General features: G+C 44.7%; 1 protein-coding gene across 2 annotated transcripts in view; it reads left to right on the top strand.

Moving 5' to 3' along the window:
* Nucleotides 1–6321: 6321 nt before the first annotated feature.
* Nucleotides 6322–13735, top strand: part of Cbfb (core-binding factor subunit beta) — a 47583-nt gene continuing 40169 nt past the window's right edge. Inside the window, exons 1-2 of one of the 2 annotated variants that reach the window (XM_059264185.1) lie at nt 6322–6661; nt 6894–6980. In XM_059264185.1, coding sequence (XP_059120168.1) covers nt 6584–6661; nt 6894–6980 — 165 coding nt within the window. In that variant the 5' untranslated portion in view covers nt 6322–6583. The remainder of the gene's footprint in view (nt 6662–6893; nt 6981–13735) is intronic. The other variant, XM_059264186.1, reaches the window with a different exon arrangement.

Raw genomic sequence — 13735 nt, 5'->3', positions numbered from 1 at the left:
GCAGGACATTCACCATCTCCACCAGCAGAGAAGGATATGGTTAAGATCATTTTGAAACTGGAGATTTAGCTTAGTGGTAGAGTGCTTGCCTAGCAAGTGCAAGAGCCTAAGTGTGGACCCCAGCACCAGGGGGGGGGGGGGCAACGACGACACATAATAATCCTTTTAGGGGCGGTGGCACATACTTGCAATCCTAGCACTTGGGAGGCTGAAGCAAGAGGATTGAGAATTTTGGGACAGTCTGGATAACATAGAGAAACTATCTCAAACCACAAACTCACACAATCCTGGGATCATTTAGCCCCTCTGAGCCTCAGCTTCCTCATCTGTAGAATAGGTGCACTTACGTCAAACTTGCAGGACTGTGTGGAGGAGTAAATGAAAACGATATACTCAGTGCTTATAATCTAATGGGTCAGAGTCTTGTAATTTACCTTAATGCCTTTTCACTCTCTAATTTCCTCATCTGCCTGACAGGCACACAAGACCTGATTTAGAAAGTGGTTGTGTGAATGAACTGAAACAGGGACATTAAAACACTCGGGCCAGAGTTTCATAGTTGGGCTGGACAACTAAAGTTTCTCCATCCTTGCCCAGCACTGTTGTGTCATTTTCTTTGTGTGTACATTGTGTGTGCAGGTATAAATTAGCATGCATGAACGTGTGGGCCAGAGGTTGACATCCGTGTCTTCTTCAGTTGCACTCTGCCTTATTTTTTGCATCTTTCATTGAACCCAGAACTTACCAATTCAACTATTCTGACCAGCCAGCAAGTTCCAGGGATTCTCCTGCCTCTGCACACCCAGCACTAAGATTACAAGCATGAGCTCTGAGGCTCCACTTTTTAAAAATGTAGCTTCCAGGGACCTGAGCTTAGGTTTTCATGCTTACACGGCAGGCCATCTCCCTAGTATCCCTAGTGTATGCTTTCTGTTCACCTACTGGAGATCAGACTGGGGTCCCAGGAAGTGACTACCCAGATGGAAAGGTAGGGAAATGTGCAGAGGAGCCCCTGAGCTAGTTAGATGCTTAAGAAGGTCCCAGGTAACAAAGCTTCAGAGGAATCACTAGTGGCGGGGAGGTGATGGAAAGGGTATTTCTAAGCAGCACAAAGACACTCCCAGGTTGCCATCATGGACCTCCTAGAACTGGGTCTGAGCAAACTTCACAGAGCAGTCTGAATCCAGTCTTTACTCAACCAGACTGCTGCCAAAGCTGTTAGGAGTACAGACCTAAATGTACCTCATTTGGATGAAATTTTCCTTTATAAATTTCTTTTAATCCCATTTTTTAAATAAGAAAAAAAAATTTTAAAACAACTAAAACGGCATACCGAGGTCAGCTGAGGAGAGTTCCTAGAGCCAACAGCTTGTTTCCCAGCAGCGTTTTCCCGGACCAGGCCACTCAGATGCCAGACCATGCTGAGTGTGGGTTACCCTGTGGCCTGGAGTTGCCAAAGGCTGCAGTGATTCCGGGTGTGCTGGGCAGATTTTGCCATCTATTTCCCAAAGGACATCGTTCTCAGCCCCATCCAGCTGACAGTTAAAGTACTCTGGCTTGCTCTGTGTTCCCTGCATTCACACCCACCTAGGTCCAGATCCCTTGACCTTGCTACTATTTTTCCTTTCAGGGCACTAATAGAGATTGATTTTTCTTTCTTTCCTTTTTGTTTTTCAAGACAGGGTTTCTCTGTGTAGCCCTGGCTACCCTGGAACTCGCTCTGTAGACCAGGCTGGCCTCAAACTCACAGAGATCCACCTGCTTCTGCTTCTCTAGTGCTGGGATTAAAGGTGTGCACCACCACCACCCAGCTTCTTTTCTTTTATCTTCTTCTTTTCCTTTCTTTTTCTGCTTGTTTGGTTTGGTTGGTTGGTTGATTTGCTTTGTTTTGTTTTTGTTTTGTTTTGTTTTTGACAGTTTCACTGTGTATCAGTCCCTAAGCTGGCCCAGGACTTAACATCCTCTTGCCTCAGTCTTCCGAGTACTAGTCTAGTGTTACAGGACTGGGTCATTCTTCCCAGTTTCAGCTTTTATTTCCAATGGAAGAAACAATTACTGTTAGAAACAAAAGGCCAAGATGAGACACAAATGAGTAGGCCCACTGGAACCCACTGTAGAGCACTGGTGCTTTCTTAAGGTCACTTTGCAGAGGTTGAAACGGAAAGTGATACAAATGTCTACCTAAACAGAATGTGGTGGTGCCGGCTGATACCATATGGGATACACTTTATTCACTACCAACCCCACATGAGGGCCAGCAGCAAAAATGCCAGCAATAAACCCCTACACTAGCAGACAGGTCTTGCTGACTGGGAACCACGCCATCTCTTCTTGCTTAACAATGACTGTGCTGCCCTGTGCACAAAGATTCTCTTGGCTGGACTGGGAGACTTGAGGGTGATGCTGTAGATGCATAAAAGATCTTACTCCTGTGAGTAATTCAGATCTGCCTTGGGTGAAGGCTGCCTCACTTACCTCCTAACCCATGTGTCAGACATTTAATGCTAGTTTTGTCAATTATTTTGCCTATGGAAAATTTTTCCATCAGTTTGACCAAAATATTTATGCACTAATAAGAGTGGGATGCTTTGGGGCTAGAAATGTATCACTCATTTGATAGAGTGATTGCCTAACATGAGCAAAGCCCTGGGTCCCATCCATAGCACCACATGAACCAAGTGTGATGGATGGCTCATGCCTGCAATCCCAGCACTGCAGAGGTAGAGGCAGACGAAGCAGAAATTCAAGGTCTTTTTTTTATTATTATTACAAAGTGAGTCATGAGAATGAGAGCCCATCTTAAAAATAAATCAATAGAGCCAGGTAGTGATGGCACATGCCTTTAATCCCAGTACTCGGGAGGCAGAGGCAGGAGGATCGCCGTTAGTTCTAGGCCAGCCGGGTCTACAAAGGGAGTTCCAGGATAGTTCAAGACAGAGAAGCCTGTCTTGAAAAACAAAACAACAACAACAACAACAAAAATCAATAAAAACTGCAGCCAGATATAGCTGATACAAATTGTTTAGTGGTCCTGTAACACATTTTCATTCATTCCCTCTTTTGGGAAAATTTGCTTTTCCTTCTCTTTCAATTTATCAAACTGTCTCTGGCGCTGCCAATCACAGGCCTTCAAACCCTGATAAATAGGCATAGAATGTAAACTGATAGATTATATCAGTACATCTGTCTGGACATTATGATTTTACAGAAGGGAGTCTATGTGAACCCAGAAGGAGAATCAAAGTCCTTCCCTGTAATTTTCAAGAAGTTGAAGGGTAGCTGATGCCATCCTTTGCCAGGAAATGGAAGCCACCTAAGAGAGCCTCTGAGAATTGAGCAGTGAAGAGAAAGGAGAAACGGAAGTGAGTCCTTACTGTTGGGATGAGGTTCATTTACACCCCTCTTTGTTTACTTGAAATAAATGACCTCTTTGAGTTTTAAGTTTGTTGGGATAGGGTTTCCGTCCCTTGCAATTGAAAGGGGCCTGAGCAGGGCTGGTGAGAGAGCCCAGCATCATGTTCAAAAGCACTTGCTGTGTGAAAACCTGATGACCTGAGTTCAATTCCTGGAACCCAAGTAAAGGAGGCATTACAGAACTGACTACACAAAGGTGTCCTCTGAACTGTACATACAAGCCATGGCATGTGTGCACACATCACACACATCATACACACACACACACACACACACACACACACACACACACACACATTAAAAAATAAATAAATGAAAAGAGGCCAGAGTGGAAGATTGTGAAATAGCTGAAGGTCCATCAGTAGTTATTGTTTTTATCTACAACTGTACCCTTTCTATTCATGTACACATATCCGTTCTACAGGCTTAGAAGTGCGGCGGGTGATGTCTGTTCTAAGAAGGAGCTGATTTGCCAAGCATAATGGTGCAAGTCTTTAATCCCAGCACTCAGGAGGCAGAGGCACTCTGAGTTCGTTCGAAGGCCACTCTTGTCTGTAGAGCAAGTTCCAGGACAGCCAGGGCTACACAGAGAAACCCTGTCCCAGAAAACAAAAACAAACAAAACAAAGAGGAAGGAAGGCAGGGAGGAAGGGAAGGAGGGAGGGAGGGAGAGAGGGAGGGAGGGAGGAAGGAAGGAGCTGATTCCATATCTGCTAATGGAAAGAATATGACTCTCAAAACCATCAACTTACAGGACCTCCTTCCTCCTCCCCCCCCCTTTTTTTTTTTTTTTTTTTTTTTTTTTTTTGGTGTAGGTCCTAGGCTCAAGAAATCTTCCTGCCACAGTGCTGAAGTATCTGGGGCTATAAGTACATGTTGCCTACAAATTTGACTGCTAAAAAAAACTTGACCATGAAGGCTGGGAATATAGCTCAGTGGTATGGCACTTGCTGAGGTGAATCCCTGGGTTCGAACTACATCACCCAGGCTGTGGTGGTCTGAATGAGAAATGTCCCACATAGGCTCAGATGTTTAAATACTTAATCCCCAGTGGTAGTATTATGTGGGTAGGTTTAGGAGGCATGGCCTTGCTGGAGGAAGTATGTCCCTGGGGGGCCACCTTTGGGGTTTCAAAGCCACTGGCATTCCTAGATTTTATTGTTTCATGTTTTTTTATTTAAGATGTGAGTCCTCAGCCAGGCAGTAGCAGCACATGCCTTTAATCCCAGCTCTTTGGAGTCACAAGCAGGCAAATCTCAGAGTTCAAAGCCATCCTGGTCTACCAAGTGAGTTTCAGGACAGCCAGGACTACACAGAGAAACCCTGTCTCGACAAACCAAACAAAAAGATGTGAGCCCTCAGAGCTTCCTACTCCTGTCAACCATGCCCCATCATCATGGACTCTAACCTGTTGGAGTGGTAAGCCCAAATAAACTCTTCTATTAGTTCCTTGAACATGGTGTTTTATCACAGCAGTAGAAAAGTAATGCACACAACACACAAACCCAACAACAAACCCTTGACTTCGGGCAATCAACTCTCCAGACTTCAGTTAAGACGGTCAACCACCCTATGGGGACTGAGCAGCTTCAGAGGGTTGGGCAGGGGTGGGCCATTGCTAAAACAAGGACAGTCTCTGGCAAACTACGACAGTTGTTTACCCAAGTTTAGGTCTCTATCTATAAAGTAAGATTGAACTGGGCTGGCTGTAAAATTCTGCCAAAATCTGTATTCAAGCAGGCATTGCCAACTGACCTCAGAACTGATTCTGGTGACTTTGGGTGTATCCTCACAAGGCTTAGCATCTGGTCAGCTGCTGTCAGAACTGGCATCTATTTGCCATCCTTGAACTGAACTTTTGTTTGTTTGTTTTGTTTGTCTGTTTCGAGACAGGGTTTCTCTGTTTTGTTTTGGTGCCTGTCCTGGATCTCGCTCTGTAGACCAGGCTGGCCTCGAACTCACAGAGATCTGCCTGGCTCTGCCTCCCGAGTGCTGGGATTAAAGGTGTGTGCCACCACCAGCCGGCTTTGAACTGAACTTTTAACAAACTGGAATTTTAAGGATCGGGATTTATTGAGGATCAGCTTTAGATCAAGCTCTGTTGCAAATCCAGACTTTCTTCTGCTCTGGCTAAATGACTTCTCTAGAACTTGCAGATATTTTTCGTACTTAACTCCATATTTGGGTAAAAATATAGACTGGCAACGGGTTATATATAATTTAGATTGTTTTTCTTTAAATGATGTGCTAGACCTACATAAACACTCTCATACCAACGCTATGAATTTATGAGTGCATTTTGGGAATTACCAATCTGAGTCTCTTACTGACAAGTACTGGTGTGGTACTAAAACCTTCGTCTGCAGACAGACTCATTAATGCCCACCTGGCTCCAACAGCCACCACCTTTCCACCATGATTCAGCTAGATGTCTACTTCCACCTTTCAGTGCACAGTCCACATCCCTCCCAGACTGTGTGAAGTATGCAAAGTCTTCAAGGACTTAAGTTTCCTCGAATTCAAGTGGCTATCTGGGGTTACTCTGCGTGGCTGGCTAGAGAGCCAAGAAGTTCCAGATAGCCCAGAAAGGGGCAGAAAAAAAAGGGTCTGCGGGGCCGCTCCTAGCTGCTAAGGGAGGGGCAGATCCCTTCTGGGCGGTTGTTGGCTGAGAAGCCAGCGCACAGGCTAGGGTAAGGAGATTGTGCTGCGGAAGGAGCCGGGTTTCACTGCAACCCAGCGGCCCCGCAAGCTGGTGGGTGGCGCATGCGCGGCGCGGGTCGCGGAGTTGTGAATGGTGCGTCTTGTTTGCTAGAGTTTGAGGCGGGCGGGCGCGCGAGAAGGAGGGGTGGGGCCGGCGGGGAGGTGGGGAGAGAAGGGGGGGGCGGCGAGAGGAAGTGGCGGCCGCGGCCGGGGGAGGCTGGAGCTGTGTCTGCGCGGGCGGCAAGCAACGGCTGAGGCGGCGGCGGCGGTAGCGTGGGTTGGGCTCAAGCAGACGGCCGCACCTCAGACTCCCTGGAGCGGGAGCCCACGCGGGCGGGCTCCTGAAACAAAGAGCAGCGGGAGTCCAGACGCCGCGGGTGGGCGGTCAGCCGGTCAGCACCGAGCCCGCCAGCGGGTGCACCGCGCTAGCCCGGAGCGCGGCCGGCCGGCGCGGCCTGAGGGCGGGAAGATGCCGCGCGTCGTCCCCGACCAGAGAAGCAAGTTCGAGAACGAGGAGTTCTTCAGGAAGCTGAGCCGCGAGTGTGAGGTGAGGCGGGTGGGAGGCGCGGAGGCCTTGGCGCGCCCCGAGTGGGCCCGGGCGGAGAAAAGTTTGAGCGGCTTGGTTCCCGGGAGGCCCGAGGCGGCGAGCCGGCGGAGGGGTAATCTCACCCCGGCAGCAGTCCGCCCGCAGACTCTGCTTGCCCTTATCGGAGCCGCGGGGAGCGGGCGGGCGCCGCCGCGGATTTGACTCCTGATTTCGGGCCACCTCTGCCTTGCAGATTAAGTACACGGGCTTCAGGGACCGGCCTCACGAGGAGCGCCAGACACGCTTCCAGAACGCCTGCCGCGACGGCCGCTCGGAGATCGTAAGTCGGCGGGCCCGGGTGCGCGGGGAGGCCGCGGGGACCCAGGCGCGCGCCAGTCACTTGTTGCGCGCGGCCCAGGCGGGTTCCGGACCGCGCCGCGGACGCTGCGGCTCCCGGAACTGAGCGGGCGCAGTCTCACTTCCTAGTCCGGATTCGAAAGGCAAAAGGCAGACCCTGGCGGGTCCCCCGCCCTCGTCCCTAAACGGCTGCGACGGGTCAGTGGTTCCCGTGCAGGCTCGGCTCTCGGAGAGGAGCTCAAACCCGAGCCTGGCAAAGGTTATCGCCTAGCCCGTGACCTCGATCAGGGATCGGAGTGTTTATAGGAAGAATACACCCATTCGTAAAAAGAATCATTTGGGGTCAGCGATAGTTTGTTTCTGAGAAGCGAGATTGGTAAATCTATATGGGAAGATATCTCCTAATGCAGCCGAGAGTAAATCTACTCCACTTATCTGTCGTCCTAATAGTGGAGGGGGAGGGGGAGGCCCCAAAGGATGGACCTTTTTTTTTTTTTTTTCTTAGAATGTTGAGTCTGAAAGAAACGTTTATTTTCTTTTTTTCTAATCTAAACATGTCCCTCTTAGTATTGGAGTCCCTAAAGAATTGTCTGCCTCTACGAAACCAAACCCGTGGTTGATCTAGAGGCTCCTGTTTGATGTTTGAAGCCTACTACTCATCAAGTCCTGGGTGGAAAAATATCAGTGACCTAGTTCTTCTCTTGTCTGTTAGTTGTCCTCTTCAGATGGGTTGGTTAGGAAGCAACAAAGGGAAGAAACTGTAGGAAAGAGATTCTTAGGTTTCAGTTTGGGTTGTTTTGTTTTGTTTTTTTTGTTTGTTTTTTGTTTTAGTTGAAGCACCATGTAATGGAATCTTAATATTTGCTCAGTGACAGACCAATTGCCTTAGCCCAAACTTGAAGCAAAGGTACAATTTGAATATAGGTTAACTGTACAAGACTATTGATGAATGTATTCTATCCCCCCCACACAATTTTTTTTAATTGAGATGTAATTCATATCATGAACTCAATCAACTTTTGGCCACTGAAACCAGATTTATTTTTAAAGGTTATTTTAGTATTTAAAATGAAGGCTGTTGGAATTGAGTTGGTAGTGAGATAACTCTAATTAGCTATATCAAGAGCTGTTAACTATTCGATCATTAAGGTGTTTTATAAAAGAAAGCCCTGCCGCTTTCAACCCGTATCTGGTTTCTTGAGTAATTGTGATAGTTACATGATTGAAAAAGGCATTAGAAATGCTTTTTAGTTTTGGCTCTGAGTGGTAGAAGAAAATTCTTCAGTGGTCCAGTGATGATGGCATCCTTCCTGCATTTCAGAAGCAAAAGGTGGATGGTAGGTATGCTTGATAAAGAATTTCCTGGATGTTACCAATGTTAAATGTAAAGAACAAGATACAAATAAATTACTGTTTTTTAAAGCTGAGTTGATTTTTTTTAATGCAGTGATGCATAGCCAGTAGGATTTATTTATTTATTTGTCCCATCAGAGTTTGATGCATGTAATTATAAATTGGGCATAATAATTCAAGGCACAGTATGTCTAAACAGCTGTATTTTATTGTTGTGATATATCAGTGTTATAGTTATTTGTCATAACTTTCTTTCAGAGTGAATTAGACATCCTAGGCTAAGTATTTGATTCTTCAAATTTTATTTTCCTGTTTTTCTTTGAGAAAAGGTCATATTTAACCTAGACTGACAATATATATAACCTTGGATGAATTACAATTCTGCTTGGACCTCCCAAGTCCTAGGATTACAGGTGTTTGCCATGCCCGGTACAACTGAGAAGCACCCCCAGCTGCTTACAAATTTTAATAATCTTTGTTTATTTTCTGGAAAATTTTTTAAGTTAAGAAAGGTAGATTGAGTCGGGTGGTGGTGTCAACGCCTTTAATCCCAGCATTCAGGAGGCAGAGGCAGGAAGATCTCTTGAGTTTGAAGGCAATCTGGTCTACACATTGAGTTCCAGGACAGCCGGGGATATACGGAGAAACCTGTCATGGGGGGGGGGGGAGGAATGAATGAATATGTTTTTATTCCATATTCTTGGGTTTTTTTGAGATTATAATTACATTTCTCCCTTCCTTCCTTTCCTCCTTCCAAGCTTTCCCATATACCCCTCCCCACTCTCCTTCAAATTCACAGCCTTTTTTTTTCATTTTATTCATATACATGTATATATTTTATATGTGAATATATAATATAAATATATATATTTCTAAATATAACCTGTTCCATCCATACAATATTATTTGTATGTATGTTTTCAGGGCTGGACAGCCAATTGGTGTGTGCTTTTCCCTAGGGAAGACCACCTCTCCGGATCCCAGCTTCCCTTGGTTGCCTCACTTCTTTGTGTAGGGTTGAGGCCTAGTGGGTTTGTCCCCATCCACTTTGGCATGTCCAGTGTCATCCTTGTTCAGCTCATGTTTGCCCAGTCGTGTTGGTGAGATTTTATGAGTGTAGCTTCTGACTCTACTGGAGACACAGTCTCACGGCAATTCCCTGCTCTCTGGGTCTTACATAGTCTCTCTACCCCTTCTTCAGTGTTCCCTGAGGGTTAGGTACAGGAACGTTTTGTAAATGTATCCACTGGGACTGGGCTTCACAACAAGCAATTAATTGTTTAATTTCCCTTTTTAACATTAGTTGATTGAGTGGAGGGGGCAGTATGTGTGCCATGGTGAGTGAGTGGAGGTCATAGCGTAAGTTAGAGATATTGGTTCTTTCCTTTACCATGTGGGTCCCAGGGTTTGAATTCATGTTGGCAGGGTTAGCTATATAAGTACCTTTACCTTCTTATTGGCCCTTTGTTAAGTAATTTAATTATTTGTCTTTGGGAAGGAATTTCACATTTCCTTCTCTTTCTTACCTTTTAATTAATTGTTACCTATTCTCCCCACCCTAGTACTAAGACTTGAACCCTAAGGTCTTGAGCATGCTAGGCAAATATTCTGTATACCTGGGCTGTATCCATGGCCCTTTTGAAAAAGTTTTTTTTAGGCTTTGAAAGAGGGTCTTACTAAGTTGCTTTAACCTGTGATCCTTGTGCTTTTTGACTATGATTATGTTACCTTCATTTATTTTTGATGGATTTGTGGGCGTGGGCAGGCTCTCAAGTGGCCCAGGCTGGCCTCAAATTCAGTATATGGCTGAGGACTGAACTGATCCTTTTGCCTTACATATAAATACAGGATCCTGTCAGCTAGAGAGAGAGCTGTTGTAGCCAGTGGTTGATGTCATGCCTAGCCCTCTTCCAAAGAAAACTCCCAGGACCTTTAGCTCACAGAAACAGACTATATTCTGAGTATCTTCTGAATTTTTTTTTTCAAAAAAAAAATTGCTTTTTTTTGTTTTGCATCAAAGATATTTGATTATCTGAATTTTGAATTTAGAGGTTATATAATTTAATGCCTAAAATTTATGTCTTCTGAACTGGCTGTGGCGGAACTTGCTTTTTTGACCAGGCTGGCCTTGAACTTAGAGATCCACCTGCTTCTGCCTCCTGAGTGCTGGGATTAAAGATGTGTACCACCATGCCTGGTCATTAATTCTTAGAATAAGCGTGTTGGAAATGTCTTTATTACTAATAATACAAGAAATAATTAAGAGAAAAATTACTTGTGGGAGTTATGATTATTGTGAAAAAAAATAAAAGCTAATTCTGTGTGTGTGTGTGTGTGTGTGTGTGTGTGTGTGTGTGTGTGTCTGTCTGTCTGTGTGCGCGCGCGCTGAGACAGGTTCTCACTTTGTAACAGGCTAGCCTCAGACTCCTAATCCTCCTGCCTCTAATACATACATTTTTTTTTCATTTTCACACTAATACTTTTAATCCTGAAATTTGAATGGTTAGAAGTATGTTGGATTCTAAAACAAAGTGTGCTGTTTTAATGTTTTCAGAGTTTTCCTAACTTTTTCATAAGTGTAGGTATTTCATTTAAAAAAATGGGTTAGCTAGTGTTTTGCTGGGCAAGGTGGTCCATGCCTTTGATCCTAGATTTCAGGAGATAGGGAGATCAATGTGAATTTTAGGCCAGCCTGGTCTACATGGTGAATCAGGCTAACTAGAACTACATATGAGACCTTGTCTCAAAAATAAAAGGGAAGAAAAAGATGGGGTTGCAGTACTTGCTTATTAGTTTTTGCCACTTTTCATCCTCATGAGAAGAATCTTCAGATAATAGGCATGAAGTTAGTGAAGCAGAAACTTTTCTTTCTTTGAGTACTATAATTTTTATTTTATTTTATTTTTTGTGCACACACAGCACACGGCACCCACTCTCACACGAATGGTGTGCTTGTGGAAGTCAGAGGGAAGTTTAATGGAATCAGTTCTTTCTTTCCACCATGTGGATACTGGAGGTGAAATGTGGGTTGTCAGGCTTGTGCAGGAACACCTTTATCCACTGAACCATCTCCCAAGCCCCTGTTTTGTGTTTTGAGACAAGATCTCATGTAATACAGACTAGCCTTGGAACTCCTGATCCTTCTGCCTCTGCTGCTTGATTGCTGTAATTACAGGTGTGAGCAACACCCACCTTAGAAAGTCTGAGATTGCCATTCAAATAGGAAGTGAGGTAATAGGATCTGTGTCCAGCACAGAGCTGACTTTGGGCACTAGTAAACACAGCTGTCAACAGACAAGTTTCCTGGGCTGGATTTAACCTGCCAATTCTCTGCTCTGAAAATGTTATCTAAGGCCAAGAAAGTTAGCTCTTCTTGATAGTTTCTCTTTGGCTGTGTATGTGCTTTGTGCCTGTAGTTTCAGTATTGGAGACATTGAGTGAAAAAGGTGACTTAGGCCCTGGAGTTTGAAGACAGCGTAGGCAAAATAGCAAGATATAGTCTCAGCTTAGCATGAAGCTCCTGCTTGTGAATCCAGGACTTGGGTACTTGAGACAAAAGGACTGCCTTGAATTTGAGCAGCCTGAGCTCTGTGCTGAGTTTTAGGGCATTCTGTGGAGGGAGGGATTATTTCTCTTATATTATTCAGCACACGTTTATTAAGAAATTTTTTGTTTTGTTACTTTTTTCGAGACAGAGTTTCTCTGTAGCTTTGGAGCCTGTCCTGGAACTCACTCTGTAGACCAGGCTGGCCTCGAACTCACAGAGATCTGCCTGGCTCTGCCTCCCGAGTGCTGGGATTAAAGGTGTATGCCACCACCGCCCACATAGTACACATTTATATAGTGCTTATTGATACTTTTCTAAGCAGCTTAATAAATAAGGAAACTGAGATCATATAGCCTAGGCAGATTTCCTTCTAGAATTCTGGTTTTCATTTTTTGGAGGGGATGAGGTTGGGCAGGGTCTCATGGAGCCCAAGTTGGTTTTTAACTTAATATGTAGTCAGAGATGAACTTGAATTCATGAATCTGCTTTTCATTTGAACTTATGCTGGTGGGGCTTTTATGAGTAAAACTTGCCCAGTTGAGAGGTTGAGCAGTTAGGCTGATGAATTGTACTTATAGTACCAGTAATAGAAATAAATAGGAGGTGGAGAGAAAATATTAGTAAAGGCCAGCTTGGGCTGCATAGTGAGACCCCTTTCTTCTGAAGTTGTTATTCCTCAGGGGAACTGTTGGGAAAATTCATTATCTAGTAACTTTGAGCAAATCTCCCGAACGTGAGCCCCTTGCTTTCAAATGAAGATTATGTTTAGAAACAATGAATGCTTCAGAATTTAATAAGCAGGATAAAACTATGCTTCCATCTTCCATACATAGATGACTTTAAAACGTTTTTTTAAATGTATATGGGTGTTTTGCCTTCATGTATGTCTATGCCCTATGTGATGTGCCTGGTGCCCACAGAGGTAGGAATGGGGCATTGGATCCTCTGGAAGTTGTTACAGATGATTGTGAGCCTCCATATGGATGCTGAGAATCGAATTCTAGTCCTTTGAAAGTTGCCAGTGTTCTTAAGAGCTGAACTGTTGCTGGGTGGCGGTGGCACACGCCTTTAATCCCAGCACTCGGGAGGCGGATGTTTGTGAGCTCAGATCGAGAGCCAGGACAGGCACCAAAACTACACAGAGAAACCCTGTCTCGAAGGAAAAAAAAAAAAAAAAAGAACAAATTGTCTCTCCAGCCCCTAAAATGATCTCCCCCCCCCACCCCAAAGTCAGGGTCTTACTACATAGCTCTGGCTGTCCTGGAACTCACTATGTAGACCATGGGGGCCTTGGAATCACAGAAGTCTGCCTGTTTATGCCTCCCAGGTGCTAAGATTAAAGGCATGTGCCAATATGCACAGCTTAAAATGTTGAGGTTTTTTTTTTTTTTTTTTTTAATTTTTCTTGACGGGTTTCAAAGCTGGGGTGTCAGGTTTGGGCCATGCTGCCTGACTGTGTCAAGACACTCCGTTTTTGTTTTGTTTTGTTTTGTTTTTATTTCATATATCTCTGTATGCAAATTTGTGCACCGTGTGTGTGTGAAGTTCCCACAGAGGCTTAGGAGGGCATAAGATCCCTCCTAAGCCACCATGTGGGTGCTGGGAATTGAACCCGGGTCCTCTGCAAGAGCAGCCAGTGCTCTAACTGCTGAACCATCTCTCCAGATCAAAAATGTATTTTTTGGAAATGTGATTTTTACTTATTTCTTTCTAAATCTCTCTTGGAAAGGAAATAATGGTATTTTGGGGTTTTGTTTGTTTATTGGGGAAATAAGAGTTAAATTGCTCAGAGGCTGCATAAAATGATACTTTTGAAGATGGTTTTAGATTTGTTCTGT

This window comes from Peromyscus eremicus, chromosome 5 (assembly GCF_949786415.1).
Source record: "Peromyscus eremicus chromosome 5, PerEre_H2_v1, whole genome shotgun sequence".
NCBI lineage: Eukaryota > Metazoa > Chordata > Mammalia > Rodentia > Cricetidae > Peromyscus > Peromyscus eremicus.
Note: the sequence above shows the minus strand (reverse complement) of the source record. Positions and strands in the feature narration are given on the sequence as shown.